The 21,200-nt window shown below is 44.3% G+C and overlaps 1 protein-coding gene across 2 annotated transcripts in view; it reads left to right on the forward strand.

The window, feature by feature from the left end:
* The window catches only part of PARN (poly(A)-specific ribonuclease), a 61,432-nt gene that overhangs the window by 29,103 nt on the left and 11,129 nt on the right, over nucleotides 1-21,200 (forward strand). For both annotated transcript variants that reach the window (XM_082064767.1, XM_082064768.1), the window contains one exon: nucleotides 6,219-6,293. In XM_082064767.1, the coding sequence (XP_081920893.1) occupies nucleotides 6,219-6,293 (75 nt within the window). The remainder of the gene's footprint in view (nucleotides 1-6,218; nucleotides 6,294-21,200) is intronic.

Here is a 21,200-nt window from a genome sequence, read left to right on the forward strand (position 1 = left end):
TATTGGAGCTGGTACTTGATCAGCACACTGTGGTTGTTTCAAAGTAGTAGAATCAGAGAATTGTTTGGGTTGGAAAAGGCCTTTGAGATCATCAAGGCCAACTGTTAACCTGACAGTGCCAGGCCCACCTCTGACCCCTGGCCCTAAGAACCTCATCTATACATCTGCTAAACACCCCCAGGGATGGTGACTCCACCACTGAGCCTGTTCCAATGCTTAATAACCCTTTCAGAGAAAAAAATGTTGCTAATATCCAATCTAAACCTCCCCAAGCACAACTTGAGGCTGTTTCGTCTTGTTCTTTTGCTTGCTATGTACCACACTTAATGACTTAAGTCTGAATCTGTAGTGTGGGAAACGGATTCAGGGCAAACCTGAACTCAGCCTCCACAGAAGTAACTGCTCTGGTACCCGTAAGGACCTTTAACCACCAGGAAAAGGCTGGATATTCCTCGATGTGCTCAGTCTGTTGAGTCTGTGCATGCTCTGGGTCACCGCGCTGTTTACAGAATGATGCTGCCCTTCTCTCGTGGCTCGTTAGTCTGTGCCGGGTCTCCGGACCTGTATAAAATGCACTCGGTTCCTTCTGACGTTGTGATCTGTCCTGCAGCGTGATGCCAGTGTAATGCTGGATAGGATTTAATGTTCCCAACTGGGATCTCTTCGAGATTTGCTGTTATGGGGCAAGAAACAACACAGTTTGGATGTTGTTTCAGCACGCCTCTAGACTCAGCTGTATAATTTTTCCTATCTTACCAACTCCTGCCGGTCAGCGTTGGTGTGGAACACAAGCCCAGGTCGCTGCCGCCAGGGGTCACACCTACACATCGCAAAATACTGTTCCAGGCTGAAATTGCCCTTTCGCTCACTTCCCCAGATCTCAGAGTGGAGTATCTTCATATCTCGATTTACAAACTCCTGGTATTTGGGTAGGACTTGATATCTATTTTGTTTTAGGTCTTATTGCTATGATATCTCTAAACAAACTGCAGATTGCTCTTTCCAAAATTCCAGGAGTACTCGTGCTTTTTCAGTTGTAGCTGGACAGAGTCAGAGTGTGGCACAACGTGAGCTTCAGTGATTTGCCCAAAGCCTGGGCAGTAACAGACACAAATTATCCTGATTTATTACACCAGTTAAACAAAAAATGTTTTTAAATTAAGCTTTTATCAGAATTTAAAATCAATTGTTCAATTGAATAGCCACATCAATATGACTTAATAGAAAAATTATTTGGAATTTGTTTAGCGTAGTATGAATTGAAGCAGAGTTGTAATCTTCCATGAAGCTTCTTTCCAGGTTCCAGTATAAGTCGGGAAACGACCTGTTGGAGAGCAGCGTAGGGGAAAGGGACCTGGGGGTCCTGGGGACAGCAGGGTGACCATGAGCCAGCACTGGGCCCTTGTGGCCAGGAAGCCAATGGTACCTGGGGTGGATTAGAAGGGGGTGGTCAGTAGGTCAGAGAGGTTCTCCTGCCCCTCTGCTCTGCCCTGGGGAGACCACACCTGGAATATTGTGTCCAGTTGTGGCCCCTCAGTTCCAGCAGGACACGGAACTGCTGGAGAGAGTCCAGCGCAGCCACCAAGATGCTGCAGGGAGTGGAGCATCTCCCGTGTGAGGAAAGGCTGAGGGAGCTGGGGCTCTGGAGCTGGACAAGAGGAGACTGAGGGGGGACTCATTCCTGGGGATCAATATGGAAAGGGGGAGTGTCAGGAGGATGGAGCCAGGCTCTTCTGGTGACAACCAGTGACAGGACAAGGGGCAATGGGTGCAAACTGGAACACAGGAGGTTCCACTGAAAGATGAGAAGAAACTTGTTCCCGGTGAGGGTGGCAGAGCCTGGCCCAGGCTGCCCAGGGAGGTTGTGGAGTCTCCTTCTGTGCAGACATTGCAACCCGCCTGGACACCTTCCTGTGTAACCTCATCTGGGTGTTCCTGCTCCATGGGGGATTGCACTGGATGAGCTTTCCAGGTCCCTTCCAACCCCTGACACTCTGGGGTTCTGTGATTCTAATGGAATCGGTGGAACAGCTGAAGGGGCTGCAGTGCGGACTGGGACCCACTGGACATTTGCTGCTCCAGACGGGGTGTCCGTGATTCCCATGTCTGCCTGTCCTGCAGCCGCACCAGGGGACACATGTTCCTGTGGGAGTTTTTTCTCGTCTCATGGGTGAATGTGGTTTCACCACACAAGTCCTTGCAGTGCTGTGTAGTCTCTTAAAATACTTTATTTAAATTCTTATATTTTCATAGTTTGTATTTCACATGAGCATGACCAAATAAAGGTATTCAAATAATATTTGCTGGAATACAGTTTTTGTTTATAGCCTTCACTTCAATTAATGTTTTTGGGCTATCAAAGTAGTATAAAAACTACTAGTTAAAATTTTTCCAAGTGCAATTACACCTACATGTTGTGTTTTGTGAGAGTCTTTCACAGGGAGTTGAACGCTGATGTGGTTCGTGGATTCGTAGTGATCCTGAAGATGTATAAACTACTTCTAAAGCTTAACCAGTCCTTTGTGTATTTAAATCTTGCTCTTGTAGTCCAAGCTACTGTACAGGTGAATTTTAAGTGACTCTTAATTACATTTTTGAGACTCCTTTACAAGTTCCATACACGGTGACATCTGTTCCTGTGACCTGCTGTACTGCAAACTCACTGTTTGCTTAAAACAAACTGCAAACTCACTTTGCTTAAAGAAAAAGAATGTAGAGCTTGAAAAATGTCCCTTTTATGGGTGAACTATCTATTTTAAGCAAAGCTTCTAGCTCACAGTATGTATATTAAGTGTTCTGAACTCATGTTCGTATAGATGTGTGAGTGTTGAGTGTTGATTTTTTTGGGGAGGGCCTTTGGGTTTTTTTCATTTAAAAAAAGAGATTATCCTATTTTTCTCTGCCCATTTCTGGCCTTTCCTCCTCCTTCTCATGCCAATGTTGCTTTTGGCTGTTGTTGCTTTCTGTGCACCCTGGTTTCCGGCCAGAAAGGTGGAAACTCTGTTAACCCTTCTCACTTATTCACCAGGAAAATGCTGTTTGTGTTTAATACTAATATGTGCTTCAACCCTTGCTCGTAGACCAAAAGCTTCAACTATTTCTGTTGTCTGATGCAGTCAGTGTCCCAAAACTGTCAGCAATTCTATCATGGTGTCAATGTGGCCGTTTTTTTTTAATTGTAAGAAAGCAGAATACATTAATAAACTTTTTTGGTGATGTGAAGGTCCATATAGTCCTAATACCTGTCCTAAGTGTTTAATTGTCACTAACAGTTGTTTAGGAAATGTATAAGAAGAGAGGCAAAGCAAAGCAGCTTTCCTGGTGCTTGCAGGGATGCGGGAGCTGGAGCCCATTCTTGCATCTCTTATTTGGAGCCTTCCGATTCTTTCTGTAAACCAGCCTCAGAGAATTCGTCATCCCATATACATCCTTGTCATCTGCAGCAATTAAGTACTATGTGAAAAATTCTTTTGGTTTGAAAACATCTTTATGCTTTATTAGATGCCCCTTAGCTGTTTTATAATAAAATAGTGAAACCCCTCTGTATGTCTTTCATGTAATTCCTGTTCTCGTATTTTCCACTTAGACATGTATGGGCGTCTTCCTTAGAATTTTCTTGTGAAGGCTGAGTCCTGCTTTACTTCGTCTCTTATACAGAAGCCTTTCCATCCCTTTGGATGCTGTGATATCAAAACTGAAGGAAAACCCGTTTGACTGACGTGATCCATCTGTATCATTTTATCCTGTGGATTTTAATGTTTGCATGTTTGTGTTTATATAGAGAGGGTTTTCAAATTTATTTATAGAAAAAAAACATGTTACTTTGCACCTTCCTCTCGGAAGCAACAGAGCAGATTTTCATCTGCTCCTATTTGGGCGAAGATATTTGGTTGCTCTTGATAATTCTTGGCTTGGCGTTGCCCTTTTTGCCGGAAGGGCCGTTGTTTGCCAGCAGCAAATCGACGCGGGGTCAGACCGGCTGGGCTGGTGTCCTTCAAAGTACTGGAGCCATTTCATCTGTTCTACAAGTACAGAGAGAGAAATCTTCTGCTTTATTTCTCTAGAGCTGATAATCTATTTTCTTGCAGTATACGGTTGATTTGGATTGGCCTACAGAGAGCTGGCGCGCAGCTGTGTTGATTGCTACATATTGCACTTCAAGCACAGATGCATTTGCTTTTCAAAGCTTTATTGCCCTTTCACCATGCTTTTGAAATGCACAATATTTAGCAATATTGCTGAATGAGCTAATTTATAAATCTTGTCTCTCTTAAATTCTTATTTCTTAATAGTATTGAAATGTGATGTAGACTGAGAAGAGTATCTTTTAAGCATGTAGAATTGCATCGGAGCATTTGTTGCAGTTCTCTTCAGATTGCAGCTCAGTGTCCACTATTTAATGTTTGCCTTGTCCTTAAAATTATATGTTTGAAATGTATAAATCTGAGTATAAAGGCAGCATATGTTGGCAGGTATTGAAACCCTCAATTACTTAAAATATCAAAGTCATTCAGAGTGCAGCAGCTTTTCTGCAGCAATAAATAAGTACATGATACTGAAATGATGTGCCATCAATAGGTTGGATTTTTATTGTTTATTTTGAATTGGTACTTAGTGAAAATACGGGCACTGAAGGCCATTGAATAGTAGCTGATCTCCTCCAGGACATTGGAGTCCGTTGCTGATCCTCGAGGTTTTACGCTAAGGGCACAACTTGTTCAGGAGAATTTTTCTTTCTGATCTAATTTTTGCTCTGTTCAGGGTAGATATGGAATTATTTAACTATGTCAGAAACCACGCTGAATTAATTATGGTTTTGCCAATGATCAAAATTATTATCACTTAGTCCTAAATAGCTGGCTACTCAAATGTATAGCATGTAAAATAAATCTAACTAGGCTTTTCTTTTTTATAATTAGAAAATTTGCTTACCTAGCTGGATTTCAGGAAGAGATTGCTATAACTTTGTAACCTGTAGGCTAAATTAGATTGAAATAAATTAAACATCTGAAAAGAAAATACATTTTAAGCCATTTTGCATCATTGTTTTCAGCCTTGTAACGTCTGCAGGTTAAGTGGCGGTGTGATATTATCCATAACTTGATTTCCTGCTCTGCCTGAAAAAAAATTGCACCCATTTTCAATATCCGAATTGTGCAAACAGTAGAGCACTTAGATGACTACAGGTGATGTGAAAGGATTTGGGGCTATAACAAGACCTTGTGTCTGAACAGGAATCCTTTCCTCTGCTTTTGCTCCATGATGGGCTCTTTTAGCGCTAATGGGACATTTTTAGCCATTCACAGAGAAAATGGCCCAACTGCTTGATGAATGGAGAAACTTATTTCCAGCTACTGTTCCATTGTCAAAACTTCCAAGTGAGCTTCCTGATTTTGTGCATTGTTCTCAGATTTACTCAAATGAAGTTTTCATTGCATAGCCGGGCAATGGGGTATAGTGAGATACAAACAAGCCAGAGTTTGAAGATGCGGAGCGCTGCGGTAACTGGAGGTCTCCACTTGTGTGAACGATCATCCCTGTCCTCCCCCAGCCCAACTCCACTGCAATCCAGTCGTGGGTGTTTGGACTGGGAAAGGGGCAGTGAGCGGGAACTGGAGCTTGTGCACACTGTGACCTGTTAGAGAGCAGCGCAGGGGAAAGGGACCTGGAATATTGTGTCCAGTTGTGGCCCCTCAGTTCCAGCAGGACAGGGAACTGCTGGAGAGAGTCCAGCGCAACCACCAAGATGCTGAAGGGAGTGGAGCATCTCCCGTGTGAGGAAAGGCTGAGGGAGCTGGGGCTCTGGAGCTGGACAAGAGGAGACTGAGGGGGGACTCATTCCTGGGGATCAATATGGAAAGGGGGAGTGTCAGGAGGATGGAGCCAGGCTCTTCTGGTGACAACCAGTGACAGGACAAGGGGCAATGGGTGCAAACTGGAACACAGGAGGAGAAGCTTCTTCCTGGTGAGGGTGTCAGAGCCTGGCCCAGGCTGCCCAGGGAGGTTGTGGAGTCTCCTTCTGTGCAGACATTGCAACCCGCCTGGACACCTTCCTGTGTAACCTCATCTGGGTGTTCCTGCTCCATGGGGGCATTGCACTGGATGAGCTTTCCAGGTCCCTTCCAATCCCTGACATTCTGGGATTCTGGATTCCATGTGTCTTTAGGAAATGCTGCATTTCTGAGCATAGTCATCATAATTTCTTTTGCCTTTTCTAGGTAACATTCAGGTTTCGTGGATCGATGACACATCAGCATTTGTATCGTTGAGCCAGCCAGAACAAGTACAAATAGGTAAGTGTTGCTGAATTTACTTCGGTATTAAGACTCGAGTTCACCTGGCTCCTCTAAAATGCTCTGAGCCAACAGGGTCTGTGGTTCTATCAGCAAAACTCCTGCCGTGGTTCAGATGCTGTAGGAGGAGCTGAGCTCCTATAGCACCAGCGCGTGTTGCAGCAGATACGCCCAAACTGCACTGGCTGGAGAGTTTCGTGTTTCATTCCGGCCCCTTGAAGCACCTGTCCCTGCAGGCACAGCAATGCTGCTTTCCTCAGTTGATGCAGTGCTTATTGAGGTTTTTTACTGTCACTTTGCACAAGGCAGAGCTGTCAAAGACTTTTATGGTCTTTGTCTGCAAATATCCTTTGGACATAAGGCTCCTAACAACCTGGCCTACTAATGTGTCTGCAGTTGGTGTATGCAATCCATCAGGACCTTAATTGTTTTCATTTTCATTTGAACGTTTGAGCTTAGCTTTGAGAAAAGTTCATGGAAATACATGTGTAACTTTTTTCTTGAAAGCTGATTGGTTTTGGGTTTGATTTTTTAATATATTGCTTCTTGGAGAGAGGGATTAGTTTAAAGAAACAAATTTGTGCATGAATACGTAAATACTCTTAGTGAACCGACATTACTAATCCACACATTAGGACAGATAGCAATATCTTACTACTTACAATGGTGCAAAATACTCTAGAAAGAACCATTTCCACTATAAGAAGCTGACTGAGAGCACAGAGCAAAACATTATCTAGGTGTCATAAGAAAAATACGGAATATGTGATACTATTGTCAAATCACCAAGAATTAATCAAGAATTAAGCAAAAAGCGTATGAAGAGACCAACAACACCTCTGAATTCACTGAAAATATTGCTTCCAGTTATGAGGAAAAACTGTCTTTTTGCGGTGTGGTTTGTTTGGGTTTTTGGTTGTTATTTTGTGGTCTTTGGGGTTGTTTGGTTTTGGTTTTGTTTCTTTAATATTTTTGGTTGGTTGTAGTTTGACCCACAAGCTTTTAGTGGTTTCTGTAGTTCTTTTGGGCATATATTTGAGGACTGGCCCATCAACTCACTGCTGAGCACAATAACTGGAAGTGAACCCTTTACCATAACATACCCCAGATCATCATGGGTAGTGTCAGCCCTATTGACTCAAATGCTGCGGAGCCAGCAAGAACAGAAGCACACACTTGATAAAGTGCCTGAAATGTTGTTCACCTAAGCGCTGTCCTTCCAGAATTCCCGTGATTAAGTTAAGAAATTAAAAGACCCCCTAGTTCACCATCATCTGGCTTATGAAGCTGAAATAAAGAAGCTTTCAGGTTCTGGATGCATAATCAGTGCGTCTCTCTAATTCCTCATTCACATCCTGTGAGTGCTTATGGTGCTTTCTCATACGTACGTATCTCTGTGGGGGATTTTGAGTGCTTACAGCACTCCTTACAGCAAATGCTCCAGAGCAGCAAGAGCCATTGTTTCTTCATCTATATATAGATATAAGGACCATATAACTTCTAGTGAGGAGTTCCAGATAAAGGCTTATGTCCAAATAAATGTGGCCGTATTTTAGCTCGCCCTGTAACTCAGGAAAGCGTTGCTGGCACTTTGTGCGCACGTCGTCTTAGTTTCTTACCTCTGAAACGTTCATGATACGGAAACTGTGCGTGTTCCGTTGGTGGGGATGGCAGCACATCGCCCAGGGCTCGAGGGAGAAGCTTCTCGTGCAGCAGCGAGTCCATTACAAGATGTGAGGTATGGAGTTTGATCTCCATGTGTGAGGTGTAGGCTGAGAAAAACTGGAATAAAGGTTTGGAATTGTTCCACCTTCCTGTCCTGCCAGGAGGATTTGTCTTTGCGGTGGAACGCAACCAAGTGGTGTTTCTGCTCTTTGCTTCAGATGCCCTGATGTACTGAATATCTCTAGGTCATTGTCAGTTCGTATATCTGTGCTGCCTTTCCCTATGCTTTTCAAGCTGATTGTTTCTCTGAGTGAGACTTGAAAAACTATTGTTTTCAATAAAAAACCCATGTGGTTTATGCCATTTCATATGCTGAAAGCTTTCCTGGGTGCTGCTACAGTAACTTCCCCACCACTGTCACCTCAGTGACTGACCTGGCTTCTGAGTGCTGGCCATACACATTCAACACCACTGGGTTTTAATTGAAAAACATATATATATATATATATATATATATATTTTCCTACAGCAGCTACATACAGTGGAAAGAACTGAATGTCAGCAGAATATTTAATGTTTCTGGCAGTGCTCTCTGTATACCTTTTTTTATGTTTTGACAACCAGCGAAGCTTGTTCCATGGCCTGTGTACTAGGAAACAAGTTATTTGTTTGCAAGTTCAGGTGATTATAGTGTTTCACAGATTTTTATAAAATTAGTTTAGTAAAATCTGATATACTGAAAGCAGCCAACCAAGCTGACAAAAATATAGCAATCTCAATTACAAAAAAAACCTGTGTGTTTTGCACTGTAAAATCGCTTAAACCTCTTGGTTTCTTGCTCTCTTTACTAAATACATCATAAAATCAATTCTGTTATTCTGTTTCCTGATCTGAAATTCTTTAATGAGCTGCTTTGGCAATACAAGTCACCATTTGTACTTGTGATTTAGTGAGCTGCGTTTTAGTGAAAAACCCAGGAAAAACTGATTACGTGGCCTGTTTTTTAGGCTGTTTATATAAATATGTCTGCATCTCCTGGACTGTGTAAAAAGCCTTGGAGAGCCGTCAAACAATCCGATCCAGTGCCCCATGTTTGTGCTCACCTCTTCACGCTGGTCCTGGCTCGGAGCCCGTGGGAATATGTGCAGTGAACAGAGCACACGTGTGCAGCCAAAACATGGGTGGAAAATAAATGGACTGTGAACATGAAGGGCCTGTGGAAGTTTCCCCGTATTGATAAGGTGGTCGCATTTCCATCATATGTCAGTCTAAGCACTGGAAAAATGTCCAGATTTATTTTGCATCCTTTTAGTAATGGAAGTGTATGGGAAAAGCTGTGAAAATAGGATCAGTTTTGTAATGATCTGGGTGGAGTGTTGGCTGGGTGTGGAGGGTTTAGATTGCGGGGTGACAATCAAACCCTGGCAGATGTATTGTTCACCTCCTCTCCTCCCCCCCTGCCCCCCTTTTCCCCTCCCTCTCCCCCTTCCCACTCAGCACAGGCGATCGGGAGGGAAAGAAGGACAGAGAGAAGAGAGCTGGGAAAATTAAAAATGTTTTACTGATGCTACTAATAAGAATAGAAAAAATAATACAAAATATACAAAACCAATCTTGAAAGTCCCGGCAACTGCAGAGCCGGCACCCGAAGTCCTGGACTGGACTCTGCAGCCAACCGGAGCTGGATTCAGTCTGTCACTGGCCTCAGTTCGCAGGGACGACTCGCAAGGTCCTCTGCTAATGTCGCCATAAGGAAAGGGGACGAGATCCTCATGATCTCCCACTTTTATTTGAGGTATCAGGTGAATGGGATGTTATACACAGTTGGTCAGTTTCTTAGTCACCTGTTTCTCGTTGCCCCTCTGGCGAGATGTCCATCCATGCTGATCAATAACTTCACATTCCATTGCTATGTTCACCAAAACATGTGTCTCGTTCTCCAGGAAAATGCAGCTCATATGAAGCTTTCGCTGACAGGCAAATTCACTAAAAGAGAAACTTGTTTTTTAACAGAACCAGGACACTGGGTCTACCAAATATTTTTTCAAGTCAGTTCAGATTTGGTGTCTTTATTTTTCAGTTGCAGCTGCGATTCAAATACTGAATATTTGGCAGAACTAAGGCAGAGTTGCAGAACTGAACAGCAGATCATTGAAATCACAGAATGGACTGGGTTGGAAAAGCCCTCAGAGATCATCCAGTCCAACCCTTGGTCCAACTCCAGTCCATTCACTAGATCATGGCACTAAGTGCCATGGCCAATCTCAGTTTAAAACCCTCCAGGGCTGGTGAGTCCAGCACCTCCCTGGGCAGCCATTCCAATGCCTGACCACTCTCTCTGCACAGAATTGCTTTCTAAACTCCAGCCTCAATTTCCCCTGGCAGAGTTGAAGCCCATGGCCCCTTGTCCTATTGCTGATGCCTGGGAGAAGAGCCCAATCCCCACCTGGCTGGAACTGCCCTTCAGGTAGTTCTAGAGAGTGCTGAGCTCAGCTCTAAGCCTCCTCTTCTCCAGCCTAAACAAGCCCAGCTCCCTCAGCCTCTCCCCATAGGGCTTGTGTTCAAGTCCCTTCCCCAGTCTTATTGCTCTTCTCTGGACCTGCTCCAGCACCTCAGTATCTTGAAAAAAAATTTGGTAGACCCAGTCAACACTCCACCCAGATAATTACAAAACTGATCTTATTTTCACAGCTTTTCCCATTATTAAAAGGATGCAAAATAAATCTGGACATCTGCAGCCATTCCTGGCTGGATAATACCTACCCAGGATAACAGGCTGATGAATCTTGCTTGTTTTTTAAAAACTCCTCTCCAGTTCTCTTTTGTTTTGTTCAGCCTTGTAGGTGTTAAAACAGAATTTGGAAGGTGTGATTTGTCCATATTACTAGTTTTGTGTAATTGTATCCAAGGGTTGTATTGAAATTGTCATGGTCTTGTGTCCTAAATGCAGGTTTTTTTGTTTTCTGTGCTGCTTTGGAAGGTTTTGCTTTTTAAGAGTAATTTTTACCTGATTAAAATGAAAAAAAGCAGTGGGGGCAGGTTTGGAAGAGAGTGTTATTTTTTTTCTTTAAGTTGTCTTTCACATTTCAGGTAGCTAATTATATTTAATTTCCATGCTCATGCTTAATCTTTGCATCAAACAAATGACAGACCTCTTAAAATGTGACGCTTTGTATAGGCTGTTCTATGCTGTTTCTGTTTCTTCTAACTCTCCTGGCTTCCCATGTTTTAAATGGCCAAACCGCTTGTTCATCTACACCCTGGGAATATGTTGGATTTCTCATGTTAATACACATAGAAATCCATTTTGAATAGGTAGGTAATAAAAGGTATCTGTTCATTCCCCAGTGCTCTTTCAAGCCGTGTTCCTGAGCGATGTAATCCCAGGGATGGGAACCATTAAGACCCACTCAAAAACTGATTGACAAAACACTGGCCCATGTGCTTTTCTGTTTAAAAAGTATAAATCTGACTAGCTGAATTAAACTGATGAGTAGCTCTTCAAATTTCATGTGGCAATGAGTAGCGTGCATGTGGCCAGGAAGAATGCACATTCCCATTTCTTAATTGTTGAAGTGTTACCCTGAAGGACCTATGAATATTTTCAGAGGGAAATATTCTTTTTATCCTATGCGAAAATAACTAGGGGAAAGGGCAGTATTTTTATAGGCAATTTTGGAGCTGCTCCTAAGTTTCAAATTGAATACAGCATGCTTAAAACACGTAAACCAGAAGCCTTGGGAAACAAGAAGCAAATCCCTTAGCCTTCTCATAATAACGAGAATAATGAATCTTCGCTTTATTTGGTTATTCATACAACTTGCATCTTGGCAGTATTCTCTAATTTACTATGAGTGGAAAAGGCTTATTCTTGGATAAAATCATGTTACTCTTTGCAATTAGAACGTGAACTGCAGCTGGAAGTGGAAGCTGCATGAGGACCAATGTCAGTTCCGTTTGCTCGTCCCCGCGCGCCCGGCCGTGCCGAGGTGCCCGCAGAGCCCACGGGGGCTCCGAGTCCCCGGGCTGCTCCGTGTCCATCGTCACCGCGGAGCTGCCAATAACCAGTTAGTGAGAGTGGCTCTAATCCGTCACTTTTTGCAATATGCTCTGCCACAAGGTGGTCAGAGGGCTGGAACGGCTCTGAGAGAGCTGGGGTGTTCAGCCTGGAGAAGAGAAGCTCCGGAGACACCTTATTGCGTCTTTTAGTGCTTAAAAGTGCCCATAAGAAAGAGGGGGACAGACTTTTTATCAGGGTCTCTTGCAATAGGACAAGGGGTGATGGTTTAAACTAAAGGAGGGAGATTCAGGCCGGACATGAGGAAGGAATTGTTGGCCCTGAGGGTGGTGAGAGCCTGGCCCAGGTTGGCCAGAGAGGTGGTGGATGAACCATCCCCGGAGACATCCCAGGCCAGGCTGGACGGGGCTCTGAGCACCCTGAGCTGGTGAAGATGTCCCTGTCATGGCAGGGGGGGCACTGGGGGAGCTGGGGAGGTCCTTCAACCCAAACTGTTCTATGATTCTATGATTTTGAAGTCACAAGCACCTGAAAACAATAATGGACAATGAATACAGTCTATTTGCTGTTGAGGTTTGCCGGGCAAGGCAGGTAATTAATAAGAATTTGTTAAATGGTTGGTATTCCTTTATTTGGACATCTGGGAGACAGAACTTAAGGTTGACAAATGGTACTTGACGCGGTCTCAGCGTTCCTGTCAAACAGGGAGCACGTGCTCTGGAAGCGTGTGGCGGGAGACAAAGCGCTGTGCACGGGCAGCTGATAAACACAAGGAACTTCAGACCCAGCTTTTGGTGTACAACTTCTGTCTTTTATGGCTTGCAGCTTGCTAGATAAGCTTGCTTTTGGCTGATATTCAGCTTTGTCTGTTTATAAAGTTGGCTTTTCATCTGCAAAGGTTAGTATGAAATAAGTACTGTTTCAATGCCTCTTGACTTACAGGGGTCTAGACTTCATACAAATAGTCTGGAAATGGTGGGGAAGATGAGAAAGACTTCAGCTTGTCTTATCTTTAAAGTAAACCCAGTATTTTAATTAATAAATAGATGTAACCTGAAGGATTTCAGTGTTTCAGCCATTTCAGCATCTCAGCCATTCTGGGCAGTCAGCTAGTTTGTGAGTCCTCCATTAATGCTTTGTATCAAAGATAAATTCTTGTTATTCATTAGTTCCTTAATTTTGTTGCCAGCCCACTTTCAGTGACTGTCTAGGTTGCTGGTCAAAAAGAACCTGGATGCACTTCCAAAGGGAAGCTTCTTTAGGTGCGTTTGCACTTGTGCAGCTTTTATAGGCCATATAAAATGTACTTTTATAAAATGCTGTTGCTTGAGGGTAGCTTAATGTCTAGAACATGGGAAAAGTCTTATAAATAGGTTAGAATTTTTTTAAGTGCTCACAAGTAAAATTGCATTTCTCTTCTGAGACATTTGACATAGTTATATGTTAATGGAAATAATGGACAAGTTTATCAGTGGTACTTCAAAAATACACCTGGTCTATTTTCCCTTAGCAGCTAATGCTTGCTCTTCATTCTCTTTACCGAAGGCTTAGGTGCAGTTTAATAACATCTATGTTCTGATTATGAGCAACTTCTACAATATTTTAAGACCACTGGTTCAATTTAAAAGTAACTTTAACTTCAGAATCTTCTTGCGAACATTTTTCTTGCTGTTTTAAAACGCAGTAAATACACTCAACCTGACATTTCAAATACACGTGAAAAGCACCTGCTTCTCATAAAGGGCAAGCATTGAAATAACGTTAAGTGGTTCCATGTGTTGGTGCCCTGGTCCGTGAGCTCCCACAGAATCGACTGTGGAGGATTATCTTGTTCCTGTGGGCAGCGAGGAGGCCGATGTGTGTGGACAGCAGGGGAGCGATGGGCTCGAGCAGGTGCAGCAGCTCAGCTTCTGGTGGCCTCTCAGTGCTTCTGCTTGAAATCAGTCATCTCTCCGGGCTTGGGATTTTCTCAGACAGGGCTGGGCTTTATGGCTTGTTAGTGTTTTATAAAGTTTGCTATAGAATCTTCTCCTTAGCATGAACACTTACCACCACGGTTTAAAAATATACACGTGTCTTTTGAGACTGTGCACGTATCAGTCTCTTCTCACTGAACATGGAGAAATGGCAGGTTGTTTCTAGTGTTGTGGCAGAATGCAAGCCCCCTTTCTCCCCCTACTCCTTCGCTATGGAAGGAGCAGACACATCTCCCTCTCTCTGCTGCTGGAGCCTGACAGCTGCTTTTGTTTGGCCCCAGAGCCCCTGGCCAGGGCCGTCAGGAGAAGGGAGCGCAGAGGTGCCAGGAGCCGCTGGGCGCCCACGGCCAGTGTGGGGGATGTTTGGAGGCTCCAGGGGCACCCACAGCCAGGGTGGGGGTGCAGACAAGCTTCTGGAATGCCCACAGTCAGATCTGATCCGGCTATAAAAACGGGATTCCCGTGGAGACTCCGCCCCTTGCGCGGGTCTCTTGGAGCACGAGCTGAGCCGCTGCCGCCAGGAGCCACGGCCCCCGGGACGGAGACTCCGCTTGCCTTGCGCCACGGGGGGAGTAACATTAACCCTCGCGGGATTGCGAGTGTATCTGCTTTCCGTGCACATTTGCACGTGTATTTATACTTTCCGTGCACATTTGCACACGTACTTTCCGTGCTCAATATGAGCACGTGTATAAATTAATCCTCGCAGAATCGCGAGTGTATTTTCCTCCCATGCTTCCACATAAGCACGTGTAATATTCCGTGCACATTTCTCCTCACAGGATTGCGAGTGTACTATAAATTTCCCCTCGCAGAATCACGAGTGTACACTTTCCGTACTCAGTACGAGTCCGTGTGTCCCTTTACAATAACCCCACACCGTGTTCATGCCGTGTGGACTCTGCCCGGACTCAGGGCGGCTCCGGCATTGTTCTGGTGAAGCCACGTGCGTGCACTCTGTGGACCTCCTGTTGTATTAGTTGCTGCCTCTTAATAATTTCCCTCAACCGATATCCGAACCTGTATTCAAGTCACTTTTGGAGTGCTAAACCCTGTTTCTCACCGGTTTAATACAAGTTGTTTTGGACCTTGTTGTCCCTTAAACTAACCTCGGGGGGCCTCTGTGACAACTGTGTCACCAGAGTCTTTGAAAAATCACAGTTCATGTGACTGTGTTCTCACCAGTAAGGTAATGTGAAATTCATGTCAGATACATATTGTGGGCTGGAAGCTTCCTTAATGCAGACCGAGGGAGCTGGAGTTGTACTGCAACGTGTCTAATGTCATTTTACTTTTTATTCAAATAGTGTGCAGTCTCCAACAGTTTCTCTAGATTTTTGGGATTTCTTCTCTCCTCTCCATCAAGTTTTGGATTCTTAAGTTCCATGAGGTCTTGATGTTTTAGGAAAGCTTGGTTTAAATTGGGCATCAGTGGCTTTGCCTGTGATGCTAAATTTGCAGAGTTGAATCTTACATGTGCATGTGCAGAGAAATAGATAGATCTACAAATCTTGGTATTTCTCATGTTAATTTTTGAGTGGCTTGAATTCTTCTGCTGCATCAAAGTAGCATTTGAGAAACTGATAGTTGTAGTAAGATATAATCACGTTGCAGATGTGTGCTTTTACATTGCTTTCACACAAGTTGAATTTTTCACCACCATATATTCCCTTGAAACTGCAGGTAGTTTTTCAGAAGAAAACCCCAAACCATGTGCCCTGTAAGTTCGAATATAGTCGTTTTTTCTTAATATAATGTTGGAAGTCTTTTGATTACCTTTGCACTTGATTTGTATTTTTTTGAAATTAGGTAATACATTCCACAGCTTTTGTTTCAGTTTCTGAGGTATTTGAACAAGGTGCAAAGGTTAAGTAGCTTGAGTTCTTTCACTAAGTAACTGCATCTTTAAGAAAGTTAAAATCCTTTATAACAATCCGCATACGTGTGCGTAGTGTGAAATGTCTCAGTGGACCATACTATCATCTGTGTTCTTTGTTGAGTGATATAATTGAGTTTAAAACTCAAATTGACTTAACTCATAGAGTCACGGAATCACAGAATGGACTGGGTTGGAAGAGCCCTCAGAGATCATCCAGTCCAACCCTTGGTCCAGCTCCAGTCCATTTACTAGATCATGGCACTAAGTGCCATGTCCAGTCTCAGTTTAAAAACCTCCAGGGCCGGTGAGTCCAGCACCTCCCTGGGCAGCCATTCCAATGCCTGACCACTCTCTGCACAGAATTGCTTTCTAATCTCCAGCCTCAATTTCCCCTGGCAGAGTTGAAGCCCATGGCCCCTTGTCCTATTGCTGATGCCTGGGAGAAGAGCCCAATCCCCACCTGGCTAGAACTGCCCTTCAGGTAGTTCTAGAGAGTGCTGAGCTCAGCTCTAAGCCTCCTCTTCTCCAGCCTAAACAAGCCCAGCTCCCTCAGCCTCTCCCCATAGGGCTTGTGCTCAAGTCCCTTCCCCAGTCTTGTTGCTCTTCTCTGGACCCGCTCCAGCACTTCAATCTCTTTCCTGACCTGAGGGGCCCAGAACTGAACACAATACTCCAGGTGTGGCCTCCCCAATGCAGAGCACAGGGGAAGGATCACTGCCCTTGGCCTGCTGACCACACTATTTTTGATACCGGACAGGATCATCTAAGGCTCCTTCCTCTTTCTCCGCCCTGCTTTGTAGTTGGCGTTTTTTCTTTCTTCTGTAAAACCATTTTCTTTCAGATCACCTGTTCATATTTTCTCCTCAATGGAGAGTCAGAGCCGTACTTTGGTTTGCTCTCCAACTGGCCGTCCTGCTGTGCAAGGTGAGCAGCTGCTTTGTCACCACGTCGACACTGCGCCCCGCTCTGGACTCACATGCCAACATCATGACAATCTTTGCACAACAGTCTTATTTAAGCCTATTTTAGAATCCATAGAGGTACCTTCTGCTCTCTTAGGCTGATACAGGAGAGGAAAACAGGAAGAGATGGTCAGCACCTTGTACAATTGGAGCTTTTGAGACAGCCTGCAGATAGTTGCCATTAACAAATATAATTCAGAGACTATGGATCCTTCAAATCATTAAATTACGTTTCTCCATCAGTCTTTAGCACACAGATTCCTTGAAGCAAGGAAATGCATCTTTGCCAGCCTTAATTTGTGTTTCTGTGCAGTTAGAATACAGCTTGTGAAATGAGGTGTGGAGTTAGCTAACAAAGTGCATTTATTTTGTAACTTGGAAGGATGTTGTCCCAGCATAGCGATGGGTCCTGGAACATTTTGTACTGAATTCTGCATCTGTGTTTCTGGACAAAAGTGTTTTTTACAAAGCTCAGATTTTCTTCCTGGGCACTAAAGGTGCCTCAGTTGGTTCGGGCTTTTTTTTCTCCTAAACAAACATGTTTAGACATCTAAATTTCTAAACATGTGAAAATGACCAGTCAAGTATTGCATGTTTTATTTGAGTAAATGCAATACAGATGATTTCAAAGAGAGATGTTTTCTTAGAGTAGTTTGAACTGGTGGCCTATATAGGTGAAAATGATAGAAACTTTAAGTTCTCTAACAAAACGTTGAGACTTGGCACTTCCGAAGTGCAGCACCTTCCAGCCTGTGGGACGTTGGGCAGCTGAAGAGGAACGATGCACAGGCACAAGTTCGGTAAATTCCCTTGGGAACGGGGGAAACAGGCACGATCAATAGTGGAAAACTTGTTGAAGCATGTGTATTTTATGACTGATTTCTACAACTGGTACTAAGAGACTTGAGACTTCCTAATATTAATAGTTACATTGAGGCTGCTTTCCTTATCACAGAATAAAAGACAGAATAAGTCATTCTACTGGTCTGCAAGATGGTTCTGGAAGTACCTTGACTATAAATACTCTTCTAATTCAGGGCTTTTGAATTTTTCTAAGTGATGCTGGAATCCAAAATAACACTGCACAGATTGCAAACAATTAGGTTCTGGCTTCCACATGATTAAATGTTTTGACCAGTAAAAGAAATGGTATGTTAATTTTAATTATCTCCTGACCTCAGAGCAAACCAAGACTTTCCCTTCATGATGCTCCAGTGCAGGATGATCCCGGGGGTCTTTCCTGAGATCTTGGTAGCTTGTTTTAGTATATATTTTTAAATACACTGTTTGCAGGGAGGGTGGTTCTTCCCTTGACCCTTCCCTGAGGACAAGGGCCTGGCGGAGCAGGCAGTGAGGTGCGCGCGTCCCGCAGCGCTGGCCCGGCCGCTCTGCTTACCTTGGCATTGCAGAAGGGTTTCTTACGGAAAATGGAAAGCTGGCAGGCCGGCTCTCTGTGGCTCAATTAGCCGCTATTTTTGACTCCCTTCAGTCACAATTGAAACGTTTGACTATTACAAGTAGACCTGTGCAGGGTCCTTCTGTTGAAAGTGGAGAAATCTGTTTTCAGGGTAAGGTCTCATCTCTATAGAAGCTTTAGCAAACCTCCAACTGGACAAAATAGCTGCCTTGGTAGTGCGGGTTGATGGCCCAGGCTGCAAAAATCCTGTTAGCCTGGGCAATTAATGAGGCCCTAGATGAGTTTGGGCGGTAACAGTGTGAGATGGGCTCGCCCCCCTAAAACTGCCCTGTGCTGTTCAGCCCATCGGTGCCGAGCTGAGGTGAGCCCTCCAGAATTCAAACAGGCATGGCAAACCAAACCAAACCAGGAAGAAGGGAAGGGAAGGGAAGGGAAGGGAAGGGAAGGGAAGGGAAGGGAAGGGAAGGGAAGGGAAGGGAAGGGAAGGGAAGGGAAGGGAAGGGAAGGGAAGGGAAGGGAAGGGAAGGGAAGGGAGGGAGAAAGTGAGGGAAGGAGGAAGGGAGGGAAGAAGGAAGAAAGAGAGGGAGGAAGGAAGGGAGGGAAGAAGGAAGGAAGCAAAACCTCAAACCAACCCCCAAGACGTCCAAAGCAGGATTTAAGGAAACATTCAAGTTTTCCTGTTGAAATACAAACGAACTGGAATCCTACTGACCCGCTAACTGTCAAAAGTAACAGTTTTGCTAACTTTTTCTGTAAGCAGACTGCATTTAGTTGTTTTTTGAAATTATTCTTTTGTCAGGGCTGAGAATAACACACTTCATAGGGCGGTTATTCCCAGGGTTGCTTCTTTCCTGCTGAAGAGACATGTTTGTTTTGTAGGCTTCTAGATTCTTCTACATGCCCGTAGAAATTTGAAAATGACTGAGTGATACGCTGAAGCAGCCATCTAGATTAGCACTTCATTCTCTGCATGTCCTGCCAAAGAAGAGGGTACAAGGATTGTGAGGTTGAATCTACTCTGTATTTCTGTATTTGGACAAGTGCCATTCGTCACTAACCCTGGGGTGCTACCCAGCCTTGTTCCAAGTGAAGAAGCATTAAGAAAGAAAACTAAATACAGTAATTTATAGGTGGGAGTCAGTATAGGCTGCCTCCTTCCTAATCCTAAAGATTGCTTGTAGTTTTAAAACGGTGCATTTAGTCTGGAGGGAGAGGGAGCCTGTCCCAGTGTTCTCCTTGTTCTTAATTTTGGCTTTCAAACTAGACTATTTTAAGAAAAAAGAAAACAAACCAGTAATGTAGTAATTTTTATCATGTGTTGTTGTTTGTTTGGGGTGTGCTGGTCCTTTTGGAGGTGGCACAAGGTTTGTTGTGGGCAGGTTTTTGCGGCTCCGTCCGAGGCCAAGGAACCGCTGAGCAGGGGAGATTTGGAACTCAGTCACTTCTGTTCAGATGGAGCAAAGAGGTTTGAAAATAAACTGGGGATAAAGAACCAGAAATGGATAATGGGGTGTAGCTTGGTTAAGTTGGGGGGGGAACTGTTGCCTAGTGACAGCAGAGACAATTTAAAAAGAGAGGTAAGATTATGGCTTTGCCAGAGAAACTAGAAAACAGCGAGTTTAATACAGAGGAATGTTTGGAGTTATGGTAGATTGCAAGACCAATATGAGAGAAAAACACACCCAGCAAGGACCGAACTGGGAAGACAACAAACTGGAGAGCAGAAATGAGCAGAAATGCTGGCTGGTGAGTGAGCATTCTGTGAAATTCGTGCGTCTGTTTCTGAGAGAAGCCAACAGAGAGTGTGCCCAATGCTTCTCAATAGGAGTCAACACCAGCAGCTACCAGGAACTTGCGTAATTCTAGTGGGAGAGGCTGGAGAAGCGCGTTGAAAGTTGCTGATGGGGCTGATGTGTCCTGGTGCGGTGCCTTGCAGCAGGAACTGTCCTGGTGTGGTTGATGGGCTGGAAAATGCAAACAGGCTAAAAAACCCCAACGACATTAATACTGTAATGATAATTTCACTAGCATTTAACATAATGTAGGTGAATTATGTTTACGCATTGATAAAGCCCACAGCCACATAGTCACATACTCTTTCTTCTGGATTTATGGCTTCTCTAAGAATATGTTAATACGTTTGCTGTGTAGGAACCCTGCCCTGATTGAATGCTTTGTGTAACAACATTTTAATTTCATTCAGGTTAATTTAAAAGATATCCTCTAATTTGGGATGTTGAGCCTTTACTTGTGCTTTCTGTGTATAAAACAGGCTCGTTGCGATGCTGCTTCAGCTCCTCAGCTTTGCTTTGGAACACTGCACAGTGCCACCAGAAAAATGTGCGTGTGCCTTGCAGCTTTTAAACACAGCCTTAAGCTTTATAGTTCTGGATAACACAGAATCCCAGAGTGCCAGGGGAGGGGAAGGGCCCTGGAAAGCTCATCCAGTGCAATCCCCCCATGGAGCAGGAACACCCAGATGAGGTTACACAGGAAGGTGTCCAGGCGGGTTGCAATGTCTGCACAGAAGGAGACTCCACAACCCCCCTGGGCAGCCTGGGCCAGGCTCTGACACCCTCACCATGAACAAGTTTCTTCTCAAATTTAAGTAGAACCTCTTGTGTTCCAGTTTGAACCCATTGCCCCTTGTCCTGTCACTGGTTGTCACCCAGAAGAGCCTGGCTCCATCCTCCTGACACTCCCCCTTTCCATATTGATCCCCAGGAATGAGTCCCCCCTCAGTCTCCTCTTGTCCAGCTCCAGAGCCCCAGCTCCCTCAGCCTTTCCTCACACGGGAGATGCTCCACTCCCTGCAGCATCTTGGTGGCTGCGCTGGACTCTCTCCAGCAGTTCCCTGTCCTGCTGGAACTGAGGGGCCACAACTGGACACAATATTCCAGGTGTGGTCTCCCCAGGGCAGAGCAGAGGGGCAGGAGAACCTCTCTGACCTACTGACCACCCCCTTCTAACCCACCCCAGGTACCATTGGC

The sequence above is a fragment of the Streptopelia decaocto genome, assembly GCF_964273445.1.
Source record: "Streptopelia decaocto genome assembly, chromosome: 13".
In the NCBI taxonomy this organism is placed as follows: Eukaryota; Metazoa; Chordata; class Aves; order Columbiformes; family Columbidae; genus Streptopelia; species Streptopelia decaocto.